At 36.2% G+C, this 27,030-nt stretch overlaps 1 protein-coding gene and 2 pseudogenes across 1 annotated transcript; 1 reads left to right on the top strand and 2 right to left on the bottom strand.

Moving 5' to 3' along the window:
- The first annotated feature begins 136 nt into the window (after nucleotides 1-136).
- Nucleotides 137-1,074, top strand: LOC122705247 (annotated as a pseudogene).
- An 8,002-nt stretch (nucleotides 1,075-9,076) lies between these two features.
- On the bottom strand, nucleotides 9,077-10,024 carry LOC122705175 (olfactory receptor 4F3/4F16/4F29-like). Its single transcript, XM_043920405.1, has one exon. It carries the CDS (start codon nucleotides 10,013-10,015, stop codon nucleotides 9,077-9,079), a length of 939 nt encoding a protein of 312 aa, XP_043776340.1. The 5' UTR covers nucleotides 10,016-10,024.
- Nucleotides 10,025-19,697: 9,673 nt separating this feature from the next.
- On the bottom strand, nucleotides 19,698-20,583 carry LOC122705319 (annotated as a pseudogene).
- Between the last annotated feature and the right edge of the window lie 6,447 nt (nucleotides 20,584-27,030).

Here is a 27,030-nt window from a genome sequence, read left to right as displayed (position 1 = left end):
GAAGAAAATGTGGGGATCTAAAGTCTTTACAGTTTGACTATCCTTGAGTAATTAATCATTATAATATGGAGAATGATTAATATTCTTATGTTAGTTTCCTTTTGCTTTATCTGGAAATATTACAGCTGGTAAATCAACTGACGGAATGAATCACTCTGTGGTGTCAGAGTTTGTGTTCCTGGGACTCACCAACTCCTGGGAGATCCAGCTTCTCCTCTTTGTGTTCTCTTCTGTTTTCTATGTGGCAAGCATGTTGGGAAACTCCCTCATTTTGCTCACTGTTACGATGAACCCTCACTTACACTCCCCCATGTACTTTCTATTGGCCAACCTCTCCTTCATTGACCTGGGAGTTTCTTCTGTCATCTCTCCCAAGATGATTTATGACCTTTTCAGAAATCGTAAAGTCATCTCCTTTGGTGGCTGCGTCACTCAGATCTTCTTCCTCCACATCATTGGTGGTGTGGAGATGGTGCTGCTCATCACCATGGCCTTTGACAGATATGTTGCCATATGTAAGCCTCTCCACTATTTCACTATTATGAGTCGAAAAAAGTGTATTTTGCTCGTGGTTGCTGCATGGGTAATGGCTTGAGTCACTCTATCGTTCAACTGTTTTTTGTTGCAAAATTGCCGTTCTGCGGTCCTAATATAATAGACAGCTTTTACTGTGATTTTCCTCAGTTTATCAAACTTGCCTGCACAGATACCTACAGGCTGGAGTTCATGGTCACAGCCAACAGTGGATTCATATCCCTGGGATCATTCTTCATATTGATCATCTCCTACATTTTTATCCTCATCACTGTTCAGAAACACTCTTCAGGTAGCTCATCTAAGGCCCTCTCCACTTTGTCAACTCATGTCATGGTGGTGATTTTGTTCTTCGGTCCTTGCATCTTTGTTTATATCTGGCCTTGCCCCAGGTCACACCTAGACAAATTCCTTGCTGTTTTTGATGCAGTTCTCACTCCGTTTTTCCATTCAATCATCTATACATTCAGGAACAAAGAAATGGAAATGGCAATGAGGAAACTATGCAGTCACTTTATTATATATAGAAGAATTTCTTAAATTCCAAAAATATTATGAAGTCTCTTTACTGACTTGAAGTAAACTTAAATTTCTATTATTTTAATATGAGATGCTTCCAAATTTCTTATTAATATTTAAGTGTCCCAGCTTAAAATATCATTATTCTTTAAAAAATGTTAACTGAGAAATTGTGTTGCTGCCTCTGGTTGGAGGAAGCATGTGGTATGGTAAATAGTGTCTTCTGGAGAAAGCCAAATGCCTGTCTCTGAGGAGATATTACCTTGATGAATCTACTATGGTTTAGACTTCAAAATTGAGTCTCTTCAGTATCAGAGTGGGCTATATAAGGGAATGCTGACTGACACTAGGTAAATCCATAATAGATGGAACTATATACATCTAGATGCCCAATTATTAGTTTGCCACACAAAAAAAAAAAAAAAATCAGGCAAGTGACCTGAATTTCCACTTAGGTGTAACACACGTTTACACTGTAGGAAGATTTCTGGGAAGTCAAATGATGATAGGAACATTAAAAACAGGGAATCAGAGTAGGAACTGTTGACTGGTGATTTTGATACTTAGTGCCTATATCTCCATGCCACCATATGCCTATCATCACATCTGGAAAAATGGAATCCTGGTGTAAGCACCAGGCTCTTTTTCTGGATGCTGGCTACTCATCACAAGACTTAGCTTTGACTCATGGTCATACACTGTTTCAGGCTGTTTAGCCTCTGTCTATTTACAGATGCAGTATTCTTTCCATGTGTAATCAGCCAGGTTCTTCCTTTCCTTTCTGTTGGCATGACTATTCTGTCGCATTTGAATGACTTGTTTGCAATGCAAGCTAAATTTTAGTTTGGGAAGTGTTTTATATATGACTATTTTCTTCTATAGAAATGAAGGATTTCCATCAACAGATTTAGAATTTTCTGTTCATACACATTTTCACAAAGAACAAAAACTAATTTTTTAAAAAAAGGTATTGGAAATAACTCTGATTTTTATACATTCTTGTACTTACTCAATACATCTTAACCAATTTATCAGTACTTCTTTGACTTGATATGTGGTCCTGATTTGAATGGATTTGCTCACTCAGTTGTATCTGACCCTTTCCAACCCATGAACTGTAGCCCACCAGGCTCCTCTGCCCATGGAATTTTCCAGGCAAAATTACCATGGTGGGTTACCATTTCCTACTCCAGGGTATCTTTCCATCCCAGAGATTGAAGCCACATCTCTTAATCTCCTGTGCTGGCAGGCAGAATCTTTACCACTGTGTCACCTGGGAAGCCCAATCCTTATTTAATTCATAACCTATCCTCCTTGATAATTTGTTTGCCTCTTCTTTTTATATCCATTGCCTTTATATCATTTATTCATTTTTTAGTCCATTTTTAGACCCTTGGGAAACCAATACCTATTATCAGTTTACTAGCTAGCACTAATCTTAGTCTCCCTATAATGTTTTGAATTAGTATTTTAGAAATGGAAGTTTCACTAAGTTTTCTCTTCCATTGATTAAATAATGTTCCGTAGATTCAGCAAGGATTCCCATATTCCTCACTGTTTATGTATGTTGCATACAAAAATGCCTGCTTCTGCCAATCCTATCTCTTTTTTTCTTCTCTCTTATGAAAAGCTCCTTAATTTTTTTTTATTTATTTTTATTAGTTGGAGGCTAATTACTTTACAATATTGTAGTGGTTTTTGTCATACATTGACATGAATCAGCCATGGAGTTACATGTGTTCCCCATCTCGATCCCCCTCCCACCGCCTTCTCCACCCCATCCCTCTGGGTCGGGTGCACCAGGCCTGAGCACTTGTCTCATGCATCCAACCTGGGCTGCTGATCTGTTTCACCCTAGATAATATACATGTTTCGATGCTGTTCTCTCAAAACATCCCACCCTCGCCTTCTCTCACAGAGTCCAAAAGTCTTTTCTGTACATCTGTGTCTCTTTTTCTGTTTTGCATATAGGGTTATCATTGTCATCTTTCTAAATTCCATATATATGTGTTAGTATACTGTAATGGTCTTGATCTTTCTGGCTTACTTCACTCTGTATAATGGGCTCCAGTTTCATCCATCTCATTAGAACTGATTCAAATGAATTCTTTTTAATGGCTGAGTAATATTCCATGGTGTCTATGTACCACAGCTTCCTTATCCATTCATCTGCTGATGGGCATCTAGGTTGCTTCCATGTCCTGGCTATTATAAACAGTGCTGCGATGAACATTGGGGTACACGTGTCTCTTTCAGATCTGGTTTCCTCGGTGTGTATGCCCAGAAGTGGGAGTGCTAGGTCATATGGCAGTTCTATTTCCAGTTTTTTAAGAAATCTCCACACTGTTCTCCATAGCGGCTGTACTAGTTTGCATTCCCACCAACAGTGTAAGAGGGTTCCCTTTTCTCCACACCCTCTCCAGCATTTATTGCTTGTAGACTTTTGGATAGCAGCCATCCTGACTGGTGTGTAATGGTACCTCATTGTGGTTTTGATTTGCATTTCACTGATAATGAGTGATGTTGAGCATCTTTTCATGTGTTTGTTAGCCATCTGTATGTCTTCTTTGGAGAAATGTCTATTTAGTTCTTTGGCCCATTTTTTGATTGGGTCATTTATTTTTCTGGAATTGAGCTGCAGGAGTTGCTTGTATATTTCTGAGATTAATCCTTTGTCTGTTGCTTCGTTTGCTATTATTTTCTCCCAATCTGAGGGCTGTCTTTTCACCTTGCTTATAGTTTCCTTTGTTGTGCAAAAGCTTTTAAGTTTCATTAGGTCCCATTTGTTTATTTTTGCTTTTATTTCCAATATTCTGGGAGGTGGGTCATAGAGGATCCTGCTGTGATTTATGTCGGAGAGTGTTTTGCCTATGTTCTCCTCTAGGAGTTTTATAGTTTCTGGTCTTACATTTAGATCTTTAATCCATTTTGAGTTTATTTTTGTGTATGGTGTTAGAAAGTGTTCTAGTTTCATTCTTTTACAAGTGGTTGACCAGTTTTCCCAGCACCACTTGTTAAAGAGGTTGTCTTTTTTCCATTGTATACAATCCTATCTCTTTAGGCCTTGTGTCAGGTGTGTATCTGTGACTAGATTCCCCACCTACATAATGATGTTTCTGTATTATCTAATGTAAAACTTTGTTAATGTCATTATTTTTTATTCTAAAGAAAGTATGTCTTTTTGTGGATGTCTACTCTGCTGTTTGCCCAGATCAGCACCTCCTTCTTTTGGTGAATGTATCTTTCTCTTGGAGTAACCATGTGATATGATTAGAAGGTGACGTGTAGATCGCACCTCTCTGACCACTGCTGTCTGGTCAAAGGTTGAGCTTCTGACCTAAGTCATAATGACATTTCTACAGTTCACAGTTGAATGGTGCAAGTGTGGGTCTCTGACCATGATGGGCCAAATCTGAGCTCTTCCTTGAGATGTTAGACGAGAATAGAGAGAAAGCAAGCCCCAGTGCCTTTTTGAGTATGTTGTGCAGAAACTGCTGTCAATCATATTTCCAGCTGTCAGAAATTGAATCTGGGATACTTCCTTAAAGATACCTGAGAGAAGAAGATGTAAGATTTAAAAACAGGAGCTTACCGGTATTCAAATTCTTGGTTTCATGTGTCTAAGGCATTTAGCTTCATTCTCAGCCTGCATTCATCTTGGTCACTAGCTGAGCCAATAAATGCCCAATATATCTGTCCCCTTCCCTATATGTGTTTAATTTGTGGTTCTATCATCTAAAAGGATATTGACAGGGACTTCCCTGGTGGTCCAGTGGTTAAGAATCCACCTGCCAGTGCAGGGATTGATCCCTGGCCCGATAAGATCCCACATGCCACAGAGTAACTGAGCTTGTGGGCCACAGCTGCTGAAGCCCACATCCTCTAGAGACCATGCTGCTCAACAAGAGAAGCCACTGCAATGAGAAGCCTGTGCTCCACAATTAGAGAGTAGTTCCCATTCACTGCAAGTAGAGAAACCCTATGCATTGTAATGAAGACTCCACAGAGCCAAAATATTTTTTATTTTTTAAAAAGGGATATTGACAATTACAGCTCTAAGAACCCTGTATATTCAGTTAATTCTGATGTGAAATCTTTCATTGTTTTATTTCCTTAAGAAAATATTATTTTTTCTTCTTATAAAAAAGAAAATATGTTTATCATGTAAGATTTATTTGCAAATTAGAGATTAAAAATTAAAAATCACCATATGGAGTTAATTAATAGTAATATCTCAGTATATCTCTTTATAATGTCATTCTTTTCCAGTGAGTCTGCTCTTAACATCAAGTGGCCAAAGTATTGGAGCTTCAGCCTCAGCATCAGTCCTTCCAGTGAATACTCAGGGTTGATTTCCTTTAGGATTGGCTGGTTTGATCTCCTTGCTGTCCAAGGGACTCAAGAGTCTTCTTCAGCACCACAATTCAAAAATATCAATTCTTGGGCATTCAGCCTTCTTTATGGCCCAACTCTTATATCTGTACATGACTACTGGCAAAACCACAGATCTGACTATATGGACCTTTGTCATCAAGGTGATGTCTCTGCTTTTTAATACACTGTCTAGGTTTGTCATAGTTTTTCTTCCAAGTGAGTGAGTGAGTGAAGTTGCTCCATCGTGTCCGACTCTTTGCAACCGCATGGACTGTAGCCAGCCAGGCTCCTCTGTCCATGGGATTCTCCAGGCAAGAGTACTGGAGTGGGTTGCCATTTCCTTCTCCATTCTTCCAAGTAGCTTACATCTTTTAATTTCATGGCAGCAGTCACCATCCACAGTGATTTTGTAGCCCAGGAAAATAAATTCTGTCACTGTTTCCACTTTTACCCTTCTATTTGCCATAAAGTGATGGGACCAGACACCATGATCTTTGTTTTTTGAATGCTGAGTTTTAAACCAGCTTTTTCACTCTCTTATTTATTGTAGTATTCTCCCTGCTTCCTCATAGGTGGAATATTATTTTTTGTATTGATTTATCAGTACCACATATATGTTAAAGATATTAACTATTATATTTATGTTCAAAATGTCCCTCTCAAATTCTTGTTTCCTTTTTCATTTTACTTATCATATTCTACAACATTAAAGTACTTTTTGTACACCAACTCCACAGAGCTATTGAACTGCACCTTAATAGTTTTACTCTTTAGTTCTTTTCCTTTCCAGCTGGTACCTAATCAATGTTCATAAGTATGTATTTTTATTGAAATATAGTTAATAGAGTTACATATAGTTAGAGTTACATATAGTTTATATATATATATATATAAATATATATTCTTTTTACAAGATGTGAAGTATAGCTCCCTGTGCTATACAGTAGGTTTTTGTCATCTATTTTATATATAGTAGTATATCTGTTAATCCCAAACTCCTAATTGATCTCTCTCCCCTCCTCCACTATCCCCTTTTGTAACTCTAAGTTTCTTTCTATGTCTATGAGTCTGTTTCTGTTTTGTAAATAAGTTCATTTGTATCATTATTTTAGATTCCACATAAAAGTGATATCATGTGATATTTCTCTTTGATTTATTTCACTTAATATAATTTCTAGATTCATCCATGTTGCATCAAATGGCATTATTTCATTCTTTTTTGTGGATGAGTAATAATCCATTGTATATATGTACCACATTTTCTTTATCCATTCATCTATTGATGGACACAGGTTATTTCCATGTCCTAGTGACTGTTAATATTGCTGCAGTGAACACTGGGGGTACATGTGTCTTTTGCATTATGGTTTTCGCAGGGTGTAGGCCCACTAGTGGGATTGCTGGGTCGTAGAGTAGTTCTATTTTCAGTTTTTTAAGGACCCTCCATGCTCTTCTCCATAGTGGTTGTATCAATTCACATTCGCACCAACAGTGCATGAAGGTTCCCTGTTCTCCACACCCGCACCAGCATTTACTGTTTGTAGCTTTTTTAATAATGGACATTCTGACTGGTCTGAGGTGATATTTCTTTATGGTTTTGACATGCATTTCTTCAATTATGAGAGATGTCGAGCATCTTTTCTTGTTTGTTGACTTTCTGTATGTCTTCTTTGGAGAAATGTCTGTTTAGGCCTTCTGCCCATTTTTGATCAGATGGATTTTTTTTAATATTGAGCTGCTTGTATATTTCGGAGATTAATCCTTTGTCAGTTGCTTCATTTGCAGATATTATCTACCATTATAAGGGTTGTCTTTTTGTTTTATTTAGGGTTTCCTTTGCTGTGTCAAAGCTAATTAAGTTTTAATTAGGTCTCATTTGTTTGCTTGTGTTTTTATTTTCATCATTCTAAGATGTATGTCAAAAAGGATCTTTTGTGATTTATGTCAGAGTGTTAATTAATACAGACCCACCCATCAGTAGACAGGCTCCTTAAAGTGTTATGAATTAACAGTTTTAAAGTCCAAAAAAGAAGAGTGTAAAAGAGTAAAATAACTTCCTAAAAGATGTCCGACACCTATCAGTAGTTTCAAAAAGGGATTTCATTACAAAATTCTACCAAAAATTGCTAACCTACATTTTTTAAGAATCTTTAAAATAAGTAGCCATTAGAATGATTTTTTCATAATCATTACTTTGTATATCAATAGCTTAGTTTATTTATATAGATTAGAAAGATTTCTGTCTCTGGCCTATATCATTTTTGGGTTCCAAAAGCTTGAAATTGCCGTGGCTGTTTAGTTATGAAAACCACGATCCACTAATAAAAACAGATCAACGAATGCTGTAATATTCATATATGAAATTCTTGAAGGTCATTTAAAATAACTGTGAAATCTTGGTAGCAATAAGAAAAGTTATGGTGAATTCCCTTTAAAGTATTGATTAAAGGAAAAAATCAACATAGAAGAATACTATTTAATAGTATGCTTTTAATAAGTGACATAAATAAAAGCCATGGGTGAGTGATAACATTATCATCCAGTTATAAAATACCCAGGACCCTGTTAAAGAAATTTCTTTTTGAGCTGCAGAAAAAGGAACTTCAAAACAGCAAATAATCATGTGAAATTGGTACCGATGAAAAGAGTAATGACCTTACAGTGTCACTTCTGCTATCACTGGGGTCAGAGATAGAAAGCCAGTGAATACTTTGTTAGTTAGAATACAAACTAACAAGTTGGCCTAGTTTTGTTTTTTTTTTTTTTTCCATCTTTTTAATCTAAGGTGAGAAGAAAGGAATAAACTGTGTCAGGTGATGGATGCATTAATTATCTTGATATTGGCAATCACTCCACAATGTATATGTGTATCAAATCATCACACTGTACACTTTAAACAGATACAATTATACTTGTCAATTCTTCCCCAGTAAACTGGGGCAGGGATGGAGAGCTGAGAGCTGAGTGTTATCCTAGATTTCTCACTTCACATATCTCTGCCTGAGTATTATCATTGATAAAATAAAGGGGTTAGAACACATGATCCTTCAAATTTCAGTTATAAAATTCAACAATCCTATTATAAAGTCAACAGTTATCTAGGTTAACTATTGGAAAAAACAGTTATGTATTGGAAAAAACCAATCAGGTATTACGGCAGTTTGGTAGATAGTTTGAGAAATGAACATTAACCAATTCCAGGTTAAGAAAGAATAACAGTGAAAAGGAATAACAGTGAAAAGGAATAATATTCTAATTTCCAACATTGAATTATTGAACACCTTCTCTGTTTGGCACCATTTGAGAGATAAGACAATTGGATATGGTGGATTAAGATGATAATCAGCTTTCATTTGAAGTATTTTACATAGTAATTATACAAAGAATGAGCGAAGCATTTCTTAATTATTAAAAAGACAAGATGAAATACTCACCACCCAGAGTTATCATGAAGAGTAAATAAAACAATTCATATAAAACATCCAACAAAAGCTGGAAACATAGAAAACTACAATGTAAGCTCTCTTTAATATAGCAACATGAAAAATCCCTAAACATAACCTAGTACATAAAATTAGTAGAGGCTTGAAATGACATTTTTTCTGCTGTCATTAAAGGTAGAGCTAAATATCCTTTATCTGTAGAGTATTTAGGACATCTTGCTGTAACTCACAAGCTGATGGCAGAGTTTCTTCATTGCTGCCTTCATCTCTTTGTTCCTGAATGTATAGATGACTGGATTCAGAAAAGGAGTGAGAACTGCATCGAAGATAGCAAGAAACTTGTCCAAGTGTGATGAAGGGAAGGGCCAGGTGTAGAAGAAGATTAATGGCCCAAAGAATAAGACCACCACAGTGACATGAGCTGACAAGGTGGAGAGGGCTTTGGATACGCTACCTGAGGAGTGTTTCCAAACAGTGACCAGAATGAAGATGTAAGAAATAATCAGTATGAAGAAGGAACCCACAGAGATGAGTCCACTGTTGGCGGTGACCATGAACTCTAGTCTATAGGTCTCTGTGCAAGCAAGTTTAATGAGTTGGGGGAGATCACAATAAAAGCTGTCCAATACATTAGGACCACAGAAGGGCAAGTCTACAACAAAAGCCAATTGGGCCACTGAGTGAATGAGGCCAAGGACCCAGGCGGCAACCAACATCAAAGCGCACATTCGTGGGTTCATGATGGTCAGGTAGTGGAGAGGCTTGCATATGGCCACATATCTGTCAAAGGCCATGGCGATGAGCAGCACCATTTCTGTGCCCCCAATGGCATGAATAAAGAAGATCTGAGTTAGACAACCTCCAAAAGAGATGGCTTTGCGTTTTCTGAAAAGGTCATAAATCATTTTGGGAGCAGCAATAGAGCAAACCCCCACATCAATAAAGGAGAGGTTGGCCAGCAGGAAGTACATGGGGGAGTGCAAGCTAGTGTCAGCACTCACAGAGAACACAATGAGGAGGTTTCCCATCAGGCTTGCCATGTAGAACACAGAGAAAAAAAGGAAAAGAAGCAGCTGGATCTCCCAGGAACTGGAGAGTCCCAGGAACACAAACTCAGACACCACGGAGTGGTTGGCTCCACCCATTGTCTCTGCAAACAGAGGTGACTCAATTTTACCTAAAAAGAGAATAAAAATGAAATCAACCTTGTGAGGAGTCAATGACCGCATGAAAATACTGCCATAATTCACACAGCCAAAACACATATAATATAACCTCTTAATATTGTAGAGCAATTATCCTTCAATTAAAAAGTTGTTTTTTTAAAAAATGCCATTGCAGAAGATATGCAGTGACTATTTCCCACAAAGCACTGCTTCTAACTCCCCAGCCTCTCTAGAATTCTCTAGGTTTTGATAAAATAAATAAATATTCTGCTGAATCAGAAGGGTTATGGGAAGCAGGAGTGCCCTGGAACACCATGAGGGAGGAAAGAGGAAATAGAAATGAACTTATAGATTTTTCTAACAGTTTGTTATCTCATGCATGGATTTCCCCAAACTTCAGAAAATTGTGATGATGTCCATTTTCTTTACCCTCTGACGACATCTGATATGAAATGCTATTAGTTTCATTGATACTCTCTTATGTTTAAAGCTAAACATATGGCAGTTTTATCAAATCATAGCCATCTTTTCCCCATAAAGAGAGAAGATAATGTAAAAACCTTAAAAATGTATCTGTCTTCTCTAGCTCAGCTCAAGGAGTGGAAGTGATCACAAAGCTTGAGCTGTGAGAGCATATGACAGAGTTAGGACAAGCCAGAAAAGAAATCTGTGCTGCAGACTCCAAACATGGATGAGATAATGCAATGTAGCAAACAAAATCCTGTGTTACATTAGGAGATCATTGTCCATGCCATGTTCACGTTTCATGGTTCATGGAATGTTGGCAAGATTGAAAAGAAGACTGTACTTGTAATTGGGAAAGTTGTGATCAAGCTCAAGCCCGAAGTTCATGGGAAGTTAGAGTAAGTTCTTTCTCCCATCCCTTCCACACTCAACTCACTTCTTGAACTCAGTTCCATCATCTGGAAAATAAAGGGGACTGAGTAGGTGATGCTAAGTAATCCTTTCAAGTGTAACATTTCTATGACTTTATAACACAGTGCCAGCCCATTAGGTACAGAACCTCACCGTAATGATGGTATTCCCTGCATTGGAGTGCTACCACATTCACCACCTTTTCCCTCATCTGCAGTTGGTTATAAATCCCGTAACCCATAAAATCCTTCTCCTTGTATTAGTTTCCCTCTTCTCTAAATGTTTTTGTTCCACTTACACTTATTAGCATATTATTGTTAATTTGCTATGTCATTTAATCTTCCCTTTATCATAACAGTCTGTAATCAATCAGCAGATATTTTCTAGATACCTACTAAGCCCAATGCAATGTCCCAGGCCATTATGGGCTTCCTGAAGTGTTAAAATATTTACTGCCATTAAGGCATTTACATTTCAGCACATACTAAAATACAAACAAAAAATTCTTACATCGAGAATGTCAAATCAGTAGTATGAGCATAGAAGTTTTGAAGCAGAAAAGATACACGTGAGCCAGAATGATCAGGGCTGTCTTCAGAAAGAAATCAAGACTTATGATGCAGTTTAAGATATGGATATAAGTTATTTGGATATACAGCTTCATATCTGACTCTGAAAGAGTTGTTAAACATAATGAGGGAATAGCTCCCAGTCTGAAGCAGTGTTTGATAAGCTATCAATGAAAATAACGAGAACAAGCCAAAATAAAAGAAAAACAGTGACCACCAGGGCCAAGACACTACAATAACACTTTTACTGACACTATCTGTTTGGTACTTACAAAAACCATAAAAGTTATCAGCTCCTTTTCACAGTGGAGGAAATTGAGACCATGAGAGGGAAAGCCATAGATTAGAACAGCAAGTGGTAGAACTGACACTGATTCCCCGATCTGCCTCTTAACCAGTATATAGAGAAGACTTTTCTCATGACTTTCTGATTATTTAACATAACACAGCCATAATTCTTCCTGGCTATTGTAGTAAAGGGCAAATCTGTGTAATACCTGCATCTCAGAGCTCCTGGTTGAGTTCCCAGACTGCTGTTGCTTTAATCCACATGAAGGTCTTTAACTTCCTAAGGAAGAGGCTCTGCTCGTAGTGCTGTCAATAACAGAGGAAGCAAAAGTGCTCAGTCTCCACATCCAGAAAGAAAATAAAGCCCAGCACTACACTAATTCGAATTCTGTTCCCACTTACAAAAACTATCTCCTGCCTTTTGTAATTCCCTTTCTTGGATCTCAGTCTTAGACAGCAATGGATAAACAGAAAAAAATATTAATAATAATTTTGGTTTCTAACTGTATGTGCTCTTTCTCATTGGTGTTAATTCTTACTCATTAAGCTCAGCTGAAGCTGCTTCTATTGTACAAGGTAACAATTAACTGATTTCTTTACAAAATGACCCTGTCACCAGAAACGTCTGTTGAGACTTGGTCTTTAGGGACTTCAACATTGTACACCAATATCCTCAAGTTATTTCTGAATTTGTCACCACCTACTCATATAAAGAGCTGACATGTGACTGCTACCAAAGAGTTAACCATATTCAACTTTTATTGGTTAAAACTAGCATTGCTTCATGTACAAATAGCTGTAAAAATGCTATTATTGGGAGAGATCTGGCTAATTGGCACACAGGAGAGTACTGACCAAATGATACTGCAGAGACATAGGATTGCCAATGTGATTTCATTTATCCAAGGGAATTGTCACCTAGAATGCTACCACACCAACAGAGGAAGTTATGGATGAGCCACAGACAGGAAGAAAAAGAGATCAGAAAACATTTTAAACACCAGTATGTTTACTTAATCTGAAATATTTATTTCCTGGGTAAGGTTAAAGAATTCCCAAGAAACACATAAATATACCTTTGTTATATTCATATCAAATCAACTTCACCCACGAAACTCACCAGAAAACAGGGAACTTCATAGAAATCCGTATTGTGTGCATGTGTGTGAATTATCTATAAGGCTATTATTCTGTTTCACATTCAAAAACTGGCATAATCTACATGGAACACTGTTTAGCTTAATTCAGCTACATGGCCCATAATTTCACATCAAAAAGAATACTTTTAACTCAGAGAATAACTATTGTGTTGGACTTCATTGTAGATTGTGAATCAGAAAACTTAAATTCTATTCATGTTTGTTCAGTAACTCACTCTAACTTCAGATGTTTCACTTCATTTCTCTATAGTAATATTTCCTCATCTGTAAAATGAGCAGGTTATAGAAATTAATTTCTAGAGTATCTTCCAGTTCCTAAGCTTCTTATGTTATGAACAGTTATATATTCTCATTGAATCGTGGGGAGAGGAAAGGTATAAAATATAAGATCAATTATTGAATATATGGCTTAGCAAACATAAGAAATAAAAAATTCAGCAGATAAGTGAAATTCAATCTTGACAATTTTTTTTACTAATTATCACAGAAGTAGTCAATACGAATTGTAAGAAATAGTATATCTGTTTAATGTGAAGGGTAGAGAGAAAAGAAAAGCTTTTTGCATTATGTACAACCCTATAGTGGCCTGACCAATTCTGATGGCTCACAGAAGTAAAGGGGGAAAAGTTTACAAAGAAAGAAATTAAATGATTAAAAAAAAATTCTGCTAAGCTAGAACACAACTTCATTCATTCATTGACGTGAAGTTCCTACAAGGAGTTGGTGCAGGAAAAGATATACCACATTTTAAATAGAGCCAGCAGCTATGAGAATAGATTTTTAAAGTACTCATCACAAAAGAAAGAAAGAGAGGGAAACAGAGAAAGAAAAAGAAAGGAAGGGAGTAAGAAAAGAAGGAAGGGAGAAACAAAGGAAGAGATGAGGGAGGGAGGAGAGGAGAAGAGAAAGGAGGGAAGCAGAGGGGAGAGGAGGGAAGAGGAGAGGATGGGAGAAGAGACAGACACTATATTGCCCATGGAGGCTAGGAACGGGAGGGAAAGAGCAGGGAGAGAGGGTCAGTCTGTAGTGACCAGGGCAATATTCCTTTGTGTATGGAACATCATTCTGTCTTCGCCTTACCTATCTCCACCTCAGGTTCAGAGAGAGAACTTTCAACCACAAACAGTGGACCCAGAATGAAGAGTAAACCCCAAGTTAGGGAAACAGAAAAGTGACTCATTTGGAACTCTCACAGTAAATTTTTATACCAAAGAAATACCTAAGAAAGAGAAAAGAGAAAGGAGGGATTAGGAGAAAGAGAGAGGGTAAAAGGATACATCAAACAAGATACTGGAGCAAAATATAGTTTTGTAGTAGGAAAGAGTGTAAGATTACCACAAGCAACTATGCTTTCTAAACTGTAAAATGCTAAATAAATGTGAAGCAGTTTGAAAAAGAAAAAAGTTTTGATTTCAATTCAGAACCTTAAAGATAAAAAGAGCAAACACAAAATCTACACAATTAGAAAGGACAAAATAAACATCAAAATGAATGGCAGGAAAAAGAGTGTAGAAAAATGTTTCCACAGAGCAGATGAAATGGGGACCAAATATTTCACCATGAATTTTCTAAACTGACAGGAGTGATCTTTACACACACACACACACACACACACGCACACACAAAAGAAATAGAGATTTAAAAGCTCAAAATGATATGACAGGATTGTTGCATCTATGTTCATCAGTGATATTGGCCAGTAATTTGCTTTCCTTGTGTTATCTTTGTCTGGCTTTGGTATCAGGGTAATGGTGGCCTCGTAAAATGAGCTTGGGAGTGTCGCTTCCTCTGCAATGTTTTGGAAGACTTTCAGAACTGTGCATGTTACCTCTTCTCTAAATTTTTGATAGAATTTGCCTGTGAAGCAGTCTGGTCCTGGACTTTTGATTGTGGGAAGATTTTTAATCACAGTTTCAATTTCCATTCTTGTGATTGGTCTGTTCATATTTTCTATTTCTTCCTGGTTGATCCACAAATCAAAGTGATACACCACATCAACACATTGAAAAATATAAATGCATAATTATCTCAAGAGATACAGAAAAAGCTTTTGACAGTATTCAATACCTATTTACGATTTAAAAACACTCTCCAGAAAGTAGGCATAGAGGGGACCACCTCAACATATTAAGGGCCACATATAACAAACCCACAGCAAACATCAATCTCAATGGTGAAAAACTGAAAGCATTTCTTCTAAGACAAGAAACAAGAAAAAGATGTCACTCTTGCCATTATTATTCAACTTTGTTTTGAAAGTCCTAGCCCAGCAATCACAGAAGAAAAAGAAACAAAAGGAATCCAAACTGGAAAAGAAGTAAAACTGTTACCGTTTGTAAATGACATGATACTATACATAGAAAATCATGAAGATGCTACCAGAAAACTGCTAGGACTCATCAATGAATTTGGTAAAGTTATAGCATACAAAATTAATACACAGAAATCCCTTCCATTCCCATGCGCTGAAAACAAAAGATCAGAAAAAGAAATCAAGGAAATAATCCCATTTACCATTGTATCAAAAAGAAAAAAATACTTGGGAATAAGCCCACCTAAGGAGGCAAAAACCTATACTCAGAAAACTGTAAGATACTGATAAAAGAAATCAAAGATGGCACAAATAGAGGGAGAAATATACCATGTTCTTGGATTGGAAGAATCAATATTGTGAAAATGACTATACTATCCAAAGCAATCTACAGGTTCAATACAATCTCTATCAAATTACTAATGGCACTGTTCACAGAATTAGAAGAAAAAATTGTACAATTTGTATGGAAACACAAAAAACCATGAAGGGCTGAAGCAATTTTGAGAAAGAAAAATAGAGCTGGAGGAATCAGGCTGTCCCTGACATCAGATTACACTATAAAGCTAGGTAATCAAAACAGTATAGTACTGACATAAAAACAGAAATATGGATCAGTGGAATAGAATAGAAAACCTAGAGATAAACCCATGCACCTATGGTCATCTAATCTATGACAACAAAAGCAAGAATATAGAATGGAGAGAAAACAGTCTCTTCAATAAGTGGTGCTGGGAAAACTGGACAGCTCCATGTAAAGAAATGAAATGAAAACACTCCCTAACACCCTACACAAAAATAAACTCAAAATGGATTAAAGACTTAAGTATAAGGACAAATAATATAAAACTCTTAGGGGAAAACATAGGCAGAACACTCTTTGACATAAACTGCAGCAAGATGTTTTTAGATCCACCTCCTTGGGTAGTGAAAAGAAAAATAAACGAATAGGACCTAATTAAATTTAAAAGCTTTTACACAGCAAAGGAAACAAAGACAACCAAAAGAAAGAAGACAACCTTCAGAATGGGAGAAAATATTTGCAAAAGAAACAACAAGGGATTAATCTCTGAAATATACAAACAACTCATGCAGCTCACTATCAAAAAGCAAACAACCCAATCAAATAAAGGGCAGAAGATCTAAATAGACTTTTCTCCGAAGAAGACATGCAGGTGGCTAAAAACCATATGAAACGATACTCTTATGTCAATAATTATTAGAGAAATGCAAATCAAAACTACAACGAGGTATCATCTCACATCAGTCAGAATGGCTCCCATCAAAATATCTACAAACAGTAAACGCTAGAGAGGGTGTGGAGAAAAGGGAAAGCTCCTACACTGTCGGTGGGAATGTAAATTGCTATAGCCACAAGAAGAGTCTGTAGTTCCTTAAAACACTAAAAATGGAACTACTGGATGATCCAGCAATTGCACTCCTGAATATATGTCCAGAAAAAATGAAAACTCTTAATTCAAAAAGATACATACCTCCCATGAAGTGAAGTGAAGTGAAGTGAAAGTCGCTCAGTCATGTCCGGCTCTGTGACCACACGGACTGTATAGTCCATGAAATTCTCCAGGCCAGAATACTGGAGTGGGTAGCCTTTCCCTTCTCCAGGGGATCTTCCCAACCCAGGGATGGAACCCAGGCCTCCCACATTGCAGGCAGATCCTTTACCAGCTGAGCCACAAGGGAAGCAGAATTGTTAACTAAAGTATAGATTTTATTTAAATTAACAAAATTTTATGTTAGTGTTTATTATTTGTTTTCATGCTTTATTCAAGACTCCACATTGTACTTAATTGCATTGTGCAGCTTCAGGTGCTTGCAACAAATTCTGGTAAATTCTCTTTTAATTTTTATTCTATTACATATATTTTCTAATTTTCCTTGCTTTTGGCTTTCTTAAATACACCCATCATTTAAAGAAGACATTTAATTTCCAAATACATAAGATTTGTTAAAGCGTCTTTGATAATAATTTCTCATTTCAATATTAATTTCTCATTTAAATGCTTTCCTCTCTGAAAACACTCTCTGTGTTTTCAGTCTTCTAACTTTACTGAGACTTTCAATGGCTAAGTCAAAGATATCTTGGTAAATGTCACATTGCACTTGAAAATATATGGGTTATTTTCAAATATCTTTTGATATTTCTAATATAATTCCACAGTGATAGGAGAACAGATTTTGTATGATTTCAATACCTTTAGACTATGAAATTTTTGTGCCTTGTTTTATGTCCCTGTATATGTCCCTGTATATAGTTTATAGTCTATGGGAACTTGAATAGAATTTGTATCCTACTGTTGTGTGAAAATTGTATAAATATTAATTCTGTTGAATTTATTCATGATGCTCTTCAGGTCTACTATATCCTTCTACTCCTCTGTATATTCATTCCATTAATTTTTGAGAGTTTGTTATTGGAACTCCAACTAAAATCTTAATTAATCTACTTAAAAAATAACTATATGTGGAACTGTTTTTTAAAAAGATACACGTATCCCAATGTTCATAGCAGCCTTATTTACAATAGCCAATCATGAAAGCAGCCCAAAGTGCCCAAGAACAGATGATTGACTAGGAAGATGTGACATATTTATATGCAGTAGAATATTACTCAACCATAAAAAAGAATGGAATATTGCCATTTGAAGCAACATGGATAGACTTAGAGAATATATGCTTTTGAAATGTCAGCAAAAGATAAATACAACATGATATCACTTACATGTGATATAAAAATAATACAAAGGAATCTGTAAACATAAACAGACTCATAGATGTAGAAAACAAATTTATGGTTGCCAAGGGAGAGGGGATGGGGAATACGTGTAAATCTATGGCTGATTCATATCAATGTATGACAAAACCCACTGAAATGTTGTGAAGTAATTAGCCTCCAACTAATAAAAAAATAAAAAAAAATAAATTAATTTAAAAAAAAAGAAAAAAAAAGATTATGGGATTAAGAGATACAAAAACTACTATACACAAAATAGATAAGCAATAAGGACTTACTGTATAGCAGAGGGAATTATACCCTATGTCTTATAACAATTTATAATGGACTATAACCTGAAAAAAATAACTAGGCTATATATCTGAAACTAATACAACATCATAAATCAACTATACTCCAATTAAATAAATATAAAAACTATAAAGAAAGTTGAGTGCCAAAGAATTGATGCTTTTGAACTGTGGTGTTAGAATAGACTCTTAAGTGTCCCTTGGACTACAAGGAGAACCAACCAATCAATCCCGAAGGAAATCAGTCCTGAATATTCATTGGAAGGACTGATGCTGAAGCTGACACTTTAGTACTTTGTCCACCTGATGCAAAGAACTGACTCATTGGAAAAGACCCTGATGCTGGGAAAGACTGAAGGTGGGATGAGAATGGGATAACAGAGGATGAGATAGTTGGATGGCACCACCGACTCAATGGACATGAGTTTGAGTAAGCTCTGGAAGTTGGTGATGGACAGGGAAACCTGGTGCGCTGCAGTCCATGGGGTCACAAAGAGTTGGACACGACTGAGCAACTGAACTAAACTGAACTGAACTGATACTTTGTTTTATTTAGTTATTACCCTGGTTCTCATAATATATAAATCTTTTGCATTTTCATTCAGTCTTACCTCTTTTATCTACAAAATATTCAACCCGTTAAAAATCATTTAGTTTCACATAGTTATCTTTGCCATACAAAAATAGTGACTAAGTTTAGGAAATAATCATACACACTGAGGCATATAGGAATTTACAACACCTGGTGTCAAAACATTTGATTAATTAAAAATGTTAACATCAAAAAATATTAATATCTTCTGAGTTGTCACTCTTTGAGTTAGCCAAATATCACCTTCCAATCCTAACTAAATTTAAAAACCTTGTAATTAATTAAATCTTGAGTGTGGATGGCTAAATTCAGACATTAGAAGCCTCAAAATCTCAAAGCTACCTAGACAATAGCCTTTGTTTCATCTTTTTTCCTTCAGGTATATAGACACTGAGAAACACAAAGGGTTTGAATATTGGTACATATGTATATTAGAAGAGATACGTCTTTGAGAATTTCTGTCAAAGAGAAGAGTATCCAACATCTTGTTTTAACGGGAAACGTGCCCAGTATGTGAGATTTCAGCCTTTACCAACATCTGTAAGTTTTTAATAACATTATATTCCAGTGCTGAATTCATTCCTGCCTAGTACTTTCTGTTTCCTTAGAGCAAGGGTCCCTATGGAAAAAATGACCAGCTAGGAACAGAATTCCTGAGGAGAGATTTCACAGTGAATATTGAAAATCATTAAGGAAACTGAAAACATATATGAAAAGGGTAATTAAAGAGGTTAATTTCCAAGAATTGTCAAGATCAAACTGAATTTCTTGGATTGTGCATGAGAACTCTTCCTGAAACTTAAAACTTTACCAAAGAGTCTCCTCATTGCATCTTCATCTCCTTGTTTCTAAATGTATAGATAATAGGATTCATAAAAGGAGTAATTAGAACATCAAAGATGGCTAAAAATTTATCTATGGGTAAGGTAGGGAATGGCCACACATAGACAATAATGCAAGGGCCAAAGAAGAAAACTACCACAGTGATGTGAGCTGAGAGGGTAGAAAGGGCCTTGGAGGAAACACCTGAAGAATGTTTGCGAACCGTGACCAGGATGAAGATGTAAGACACAATCAGGATCAAGAAGGTGCCCATGGAGATGAAACCACTGTTGGCAGTGACCAGAAATTCCAATCTGTACGTGTCTGTACATGCAAGTTTGATGAACCGAGGAAAATCACAGTAAAAGCTTTCCATTTCATTGGGGCCACAAAAGGGTAAGTTGACAACAAAAGCCAGCTGGGCCACAGAGTGGATGAGTCCAATGGTCCAAGCAACAGCCAGAAGAGAAGTGCACACTCTTAGGCTCATGATGGTCAGGTAGTGGAGGGGCTTGCAGATGGCCAAGTACCGGTCATAGGCCATGACTATGAGCAGCACCATCTCTGCACCCCCAACAGTGTGAATAAAGAATATCTGAGTGATGCAGCCTCTCAAGGAGATGACTTTGTGTCTTCTGAAAAGGTCAGAAATCATCTTTGGGGTTGCAATGCTGGAAACACCTGTGTCAATGAAGGAGAGATTTGCCAACAAAAAGTACATGGGGGAATGTAAATGGTGGTCTGACAGAATTGTGAGCACAATGAGAACGTTTCCCAATATACTCGCTATATAAAATACTGAGAAAAAGAAGAATCTGGATCTCCCAAGAACTGGTGAGTCCCTGCAGCAAAAATTCAGACACCACTGAGCGATTTCCTCCATCCATCAACTTCATGCACAAGGCTGACCCTGAGGTTGACTGAAGAGTATAAGAGGGAGACAGACATAGTTAGTAAGTTGGAAAGAAAGTCCTTTCAAAAATGTCAAAAACTAAAGATCACGTTGCCATTGTACAGAGTTACTTAGAATTTACACAGTACAAGTATAACAAAGAGCCAGAATCAGAAATGTTCCCTGAATAAATCTTTGGTATCATTTAATCATGTACCTCAAATTTAGTTTGGGCTTTAGTGTCTAATCAAGAAGGGGAAATGTAGACAAAGACACCTAAGAATTTAAAAAGAGGTGAACCATGGGACTTCTCTGGTGGTCCAGTGGTTAAGACATTGTGCTTCTACTGCCAGGAGTATGGGTTCAATCCTTAGTCAGGAAATGAAGATCCTGCAAGCTGCACAGTGAAACCAAAATAATAATAATAATTTTTAGATAAAGAAAGTTGACTCGGGAAATCGAGATTTTGTACTTCCAAGTTTCTCTGCTGAAATATACCACAGAATGAAAAAGGTACAGAAAATTGTCTGAAGAGGTGCTCTAATTTCTTCTTTATAATGCTGCCTGATTCAGTGTGGATAGACCATAATTTATTTACTAATTTCCCTATTAATAAGCATTTACCCAGTTTGCAGTTTTGGGGCCCAACAAACAATGCTGCAAATATCTTTATGTTTACATCCTTTATGTCTTTGTATCCTCTATAGCTTTATGCATGCCCTCCTTTTGTACTGTTTTCCTTTCATGGCATGAATTCTCAGGATGTGATTACTGACACAAAGTACTTATATTTTTAATTTGGGTGAAAGTGAAAGTTAGTCACACAATCGTGTCCGACTCTTTGCTGTCCCGTGAACTGTAGCCCACCAGGCTCCTCTGTCCATGGGATTCTCCAGGCAAGAGCACTGGAGTGGGTTGCCATTTCCTTCTCCAGGGGATCTTCCTAACCCAGGGATTGAACCCAGGTTTCCTGCATTGCAGGCAGATTGTTTACCAACTAAGCTACTGGGGAAGACCCTTAATTTGGGTAGGTTTGCCTGATTGCCTTCCCGAAAGGCTGTAATAAAACATATTTCCAGAGGAATAAATGTTAACACTTTTTAAATTGTTGCCAGTATACTGGGTATAAAGTGATAGCTCTTCGTTACTCTAATTTTCATTCCCTGACAACCAATAAATTTGAACATGTTTTCTTGCAATTTAGATGTGGTCTTTTGTGAATTACTTTTCCATGTATTTTCCTATTTCTTATTGTGCTTTTTCTTGTCATTTGTAAGAGCCCTTTTTATATTGTCGATGTTACGTTTTTGTCATTTATTATATTTTTAAATCAATTATCTATTATTTTGTTTATAATTTCTTTGGCTATTCCCAAGTTTTTAGTTGTTATATGATTAAATACAGCTGTTACTTGACTTATAGCTACTGAATTTAGTCTTGTTAAGATCTCCCTCCCTCCTGGATCATACAAATACACCCTTGGATTTTCTTTCAATATTTCATTGTTTTTTGTTTTCTATTTAGTACTGTGCTCTATTACTTTTATATATGTTTTAAAATATAAGTCCCCTTTTAATTTCTTCCAGGTATAATAGAATTGTAATGGCACTATGTGTTAAGTGGCCCATTCTTTCCCTGATGAATTTAATTACCATTTTTACGTTTTGCTAAATTTTCAGATAATTTGGAATCTGTTCCTAAATTCTTTGTTCTGTTTCCACTGATATATTTACCTACATCTGTATAAATATCAGAGTATTTCAAAGCCGTGGCTTTTTCCTATGTCACCTGATAAAGCAAGGCCCTCCTTTCCTGTAATTATTTTTCATGCTTAGTTGGCTATTCTTTTTTTTTAATTAATTATTATTTTTGGCTCTGCTGGGTTTTCGTCGCTGTGCCCAAGCTTTCTCCAGTTGCAGTGTGTGGGCTTCTCATTGTGGTGGCTTCTCTTGTTGTGGAGAACCAGCTCTAGGCTGCAAGCCCAGTAGTTGCAGCACATGGGCTTAATTGTTTTGGATCTCGGGCTCAGTAGTTGTGGCACAGGGGCTTAGTTGCCCTGTGGCATATGGGATCTTCCAGAACCAGGAATTAAATTTGTGTCTCTTGCATTGGCAGGCAGATTCTTAACCACTGGACTTCCAGGGAAGTACAGTTATTCTTGAGTATATACATTATTCTATATAAACTTTCAGATCATTTTATCCAACCCCTCAAAAAAATTCCATTGCACTTCTTGATTTTAACTGCATTAAATTTATATATTAACTTGGAATGAAGTAGCATTGTTATTATGATGGTATCTTCCCATTTAAAAACATTATGCATCTACCCATCTGTTCAAACTTTGTTGCATGTCCTTTAATAAGATTTTGTCTTTTTCTCCATACATATTCTATATCTTCTTTGTCAAACTTATTCCTTGTATTTTTTAACTTTCTTCTTAGCATTATGAACAGAATATTTTTTCTCATTTCCATTTCTAGATTCCTCTTGCTAGAATGAAGAAAATTTCATTGTTATGTGTAGCTACCTTACCATGTTCTGTGTAATGTTTTACTGCAGTGTCTTGGATTTTCTTGTTTTACAATAATATCTTCAGCAAATAGAGAACTTTTTCATACTTAATTTGTGTTGATCTGGTCAAGACAGTATATTCATTTTATCACTCTTATTAATATAGAAGTCCTATATACTTGTCTGTTCTTTTCATGTTTATTGTCTCTTTCAGCAATACATTTCTGCACTCTTGTTTTAAAATAATATGCCAATTATTTTTAATTAATTAATTTCCCACTAGTAGGAATTAATTTTCCTATTAATTTTTAAAATAAATTAGTTTTTAAAATTTAATTTATTTTCCTATTAGTATATTTTAATTCCTTCCACTTTTTCCCAACACCAAATAAGCTGAGACCTTTAAAATACTTTACACACCCATCTTCTCATTCCTCTCCCCATTTAATTTAAATCAGTTCCTTTTTATCCTCTGGAACTTCTATTTGTTTTACATATTATGCCTCCTAAATCTATCCTCCCTGTTTCATTTCCCATCATCATTTCCATTTCATTATCTTTATCTTATGCACTTTAAAATATCCACTCCTGGGCTTTCTTGGTGGCTCAGTGGTAAAGAATCAGCCTGCCAATGCAGGATACACAGGTTAGATACCTGATCCGGGAAGATTCCACATTGCCAGGGGCAGCTAAGCCTGTGAGCCACAGCTACTGAGCCTGCGCTCTGGAGCCTGGAAGCCCACGTGCCCTAGAGCCCGTGCTCGGCAACAAGAGAAGGGCCGGCCAGGAGAAGTTCCTGCGCCGCAACCGGAGAGTAGCTCCCGTTCGCTGCCGAGCAAACAGCCCGTGCAGCAAAGAAAACCCGGCACAGCCAAAAATAAATAAATTTATAAACATTTTTTTTTTAAGATATCCATTCCTTTAACCTTCCAGCCTCAAATTTGGATTTCAAGAATAATCACCCTCTGTTTAAGCCCATGTGAATTGGTCAACTTCAAAGGGTCTTATTTATATTACTTATGAATCCTTTTACATGATGTTATTATTTTTTATTGAAATTAGCATCTGATTCTTCCAGAAGCTCTGTACTCAACACAGCCTAACATCACATGTATTTAATATGGGCTTTATACACATAGATTATAATATTTTAATTGAACCTTCAGAAATCATCTATACCATTCATTCCCAAGATTCAGTGTCTTCCAGTCAATCAGAGATATAAATTAAATGCCACCTAATGCAGAGGTAACATCCTTGTTAAGTGTTTTTTGGAATAATAACTTGACAATAAAAAAGTGCTTAAAAATCTATGAAATAAATAGCATGATATTGAAGTTTGAAGTAAACTATAACTCTCAATAGCTATATTCTTATTTATTGCTTTGTGATTTATTGCTTTGAAAGTTTGACTTTTTAGGACTCCAAACTTAGAATTAATCTCATCGCAAACATTTTCTTTAACAATGAAAACTGATTTTAAAGATAATTGAAATTTTCTATAGAAAATAGCAATGAACTAGAATTTAAAAGATAATCCAACCCTGTTAATCTTTCCAAATATACAAATTTGAGTATTATGTAGTTTATTTAGTTATTCATTTTCCTTCTTACTTTTAATATTCTGGAGAGACATGTAAAACATTTATTAAAAATGAAAAATCACACACCAGACTGCTGGGTTTAAACTTGACTTGACCACCTGCTATACCACTTATACTGACCTTGTACGAATGATTTAATCTTATTATATCTACATTTATTCACCATTAAATTGGAATGAAAATAGTCTGGCCTCAAAAATCGCTATAGGAGAAGAATTTAGAACAGTATTTGACTCATACCAAGAACTCAATAATTGTTAGCCATATGATATTATTATAAATATCCTTAGTGGTACTAAACTCTCCTGGTAGTCTTATTTCTCAAAATCCTTCTTTTGTCTTTCCCTGGTTTTTCATTACTTATTTGCTATATAAATAGTACATTTTTAAAGATTTTTTTGTTTTTCTCTTCACCTAATGGGTTTTCATGTATTCTAGTTATACTTTCCCCAAAAGCCTGACCACTGTGTGAAAGACAATATATATGAAAAGGTTTAGTATTTCCCCAGCATGTAAATGCTAGTTGAATCCTAGGAGTTAGTCATTCATCTCCTAATTCTATTCTAAACTGCATAGTCGTATTTTCCATAGTCCACCAAACACTATCGCCTACACATTTATATTTTAGTGAAATTTCACATGACTACAACACAATTAATAATCATCTCTCTACTTCCCAATGCAGTTTTTCCTCCAGATCTATAATAATACTGCAGGCATCTCATCCATCCTGCTCTTCTAAAATCTTCATTGCCTTTCACTAATTATTACTGAAATTCTACAATACAGGACAACCAATGTCTGCCCATCTAACTTGCATATGGCCATCAGCTTACTCTTCCTAAGTAACACTTTGATGATATAACTACTACCAGCAGAAAATGTCCAGTGATTCTCACTGCCTTTAAAAGTACAAACTCCTAACATAGAATGTGCTCCTATAATTTTGTTCCAAGCCATCTTTCCAGGATGCTCTCCCTCTCTGCTCTTACTTTCAAGAAATATTTATTCCTCTTTAATAGTCTTGGTTCTAAAGTAAAGTTAGTTGCTCAGTCATGTCTGAATCTTTGCGAGCCCACACACTGTAGCCCACCAGGAGCCTCCGTCCATATAATTTCCCAGACGAGAATACTGGAGTGGGTTGCAATTTCCTTCTCCAGGGAATCTTCCCAACCCAGGGATCGAACCCAGGTCTCCAGCATTGCAGGCAGACTCTTTACCATCTGAGCCACCAGGCAAGCCCATCAATTACCTTCTCCTTAACTCTTTGTAGTCTGACAGCTGTCCCCACCACCTTCTTTAAACTGGTCTCATGAAGACCACCAAATATCTCAGAATAGCTGAATCTTCTGATATCTATGCATCATCTTATACTGTTGATCTTTCCTACTTTCTGAAAAATACTGTCGCTAGTGGGTTGTGCAAAGACTTTGTCATCTCTCTCCCTATTGATAATGTCTATTCTACAGGCTAGACCTGAAGGCTATAACTTCTCAAATGAGAATTCTAACTAGAGTCATTAACATAGGGAAGGAATTAATCCTTACAGATTTAGGTTCCATTGTGTTGTGAACCTGAAGCTAATATAATATCATATTTCAATTGTATTTCAGTTTTTTTTAAGTTAAAAATATTAGAGAAAGTAGGAATATTTGGAGGAAGAACAAACAACTGAAGGTAGTGAAGAAGGAGTAGTACAGACATTATTGGAGGCATGATTTCTCCATGAGGGGAGAAACAGACTAATTTTTTTGTCTGCCTGGTCTATGTTTGAAGAAAAACATCAAAGGTTATTCCCATAAAATGAGCCAGAGACATTTCTGTTCCTGGGACATACAAAAATATTCATAAATGAAAAGTAAGTGATCCAAAGGCTTAGATATTAGAGCCTCTGATTCTAGTATAACTTTATTCTGATCTTCTTCCAGATATTAGCTTAGCAATGCCATCTTATCTAATTTCCCCATTCCCTATGCATTCTTATGTGGGCATACCTGAAAAAATTACAACTAGAGTTATTAACGTCAGGGAGGGCTTAAATCATTGTAACCTAAAGGTCAAAGGGAAGATCAAGGGTACATACACAATGCTTAATGTAACTGTAATTATATGCAAATATGTAAATTCTAAAACCTGTTTTGGGCATCCTTTTGAGGACTTCATGAATGGCTTTCTCAATCCTCTCCAAACGCTCAGACATAATTTACTTCAGATGATTATTTAAGATTGTTCACTTCTGCTGACTTCTCAGGAGAGACAGAAATGATGACTGACAAGATAATGATCTATGTGAAAAATGCTAAAGGAGTCTTCAACTAAATCTT

Source organism: Cervus elaphus, chromosome 12, assembly GCF_910594005.1.
Source record: "Cervus elaphus chromosome 12, mCerEla1.1, whole genome shotgun sequence".
Lineage (NCBI taxonomy): Eukaryota > Metazoa > Chordata > Mammalia > Artiodactyla > Cervidae > Cervus > Cervus elaphus.
The sequence above is the reverse complement of the archived record's forward strand: the minus strand, read 5'-3'. Positions and strand labels throughout refer to the sequence as shown.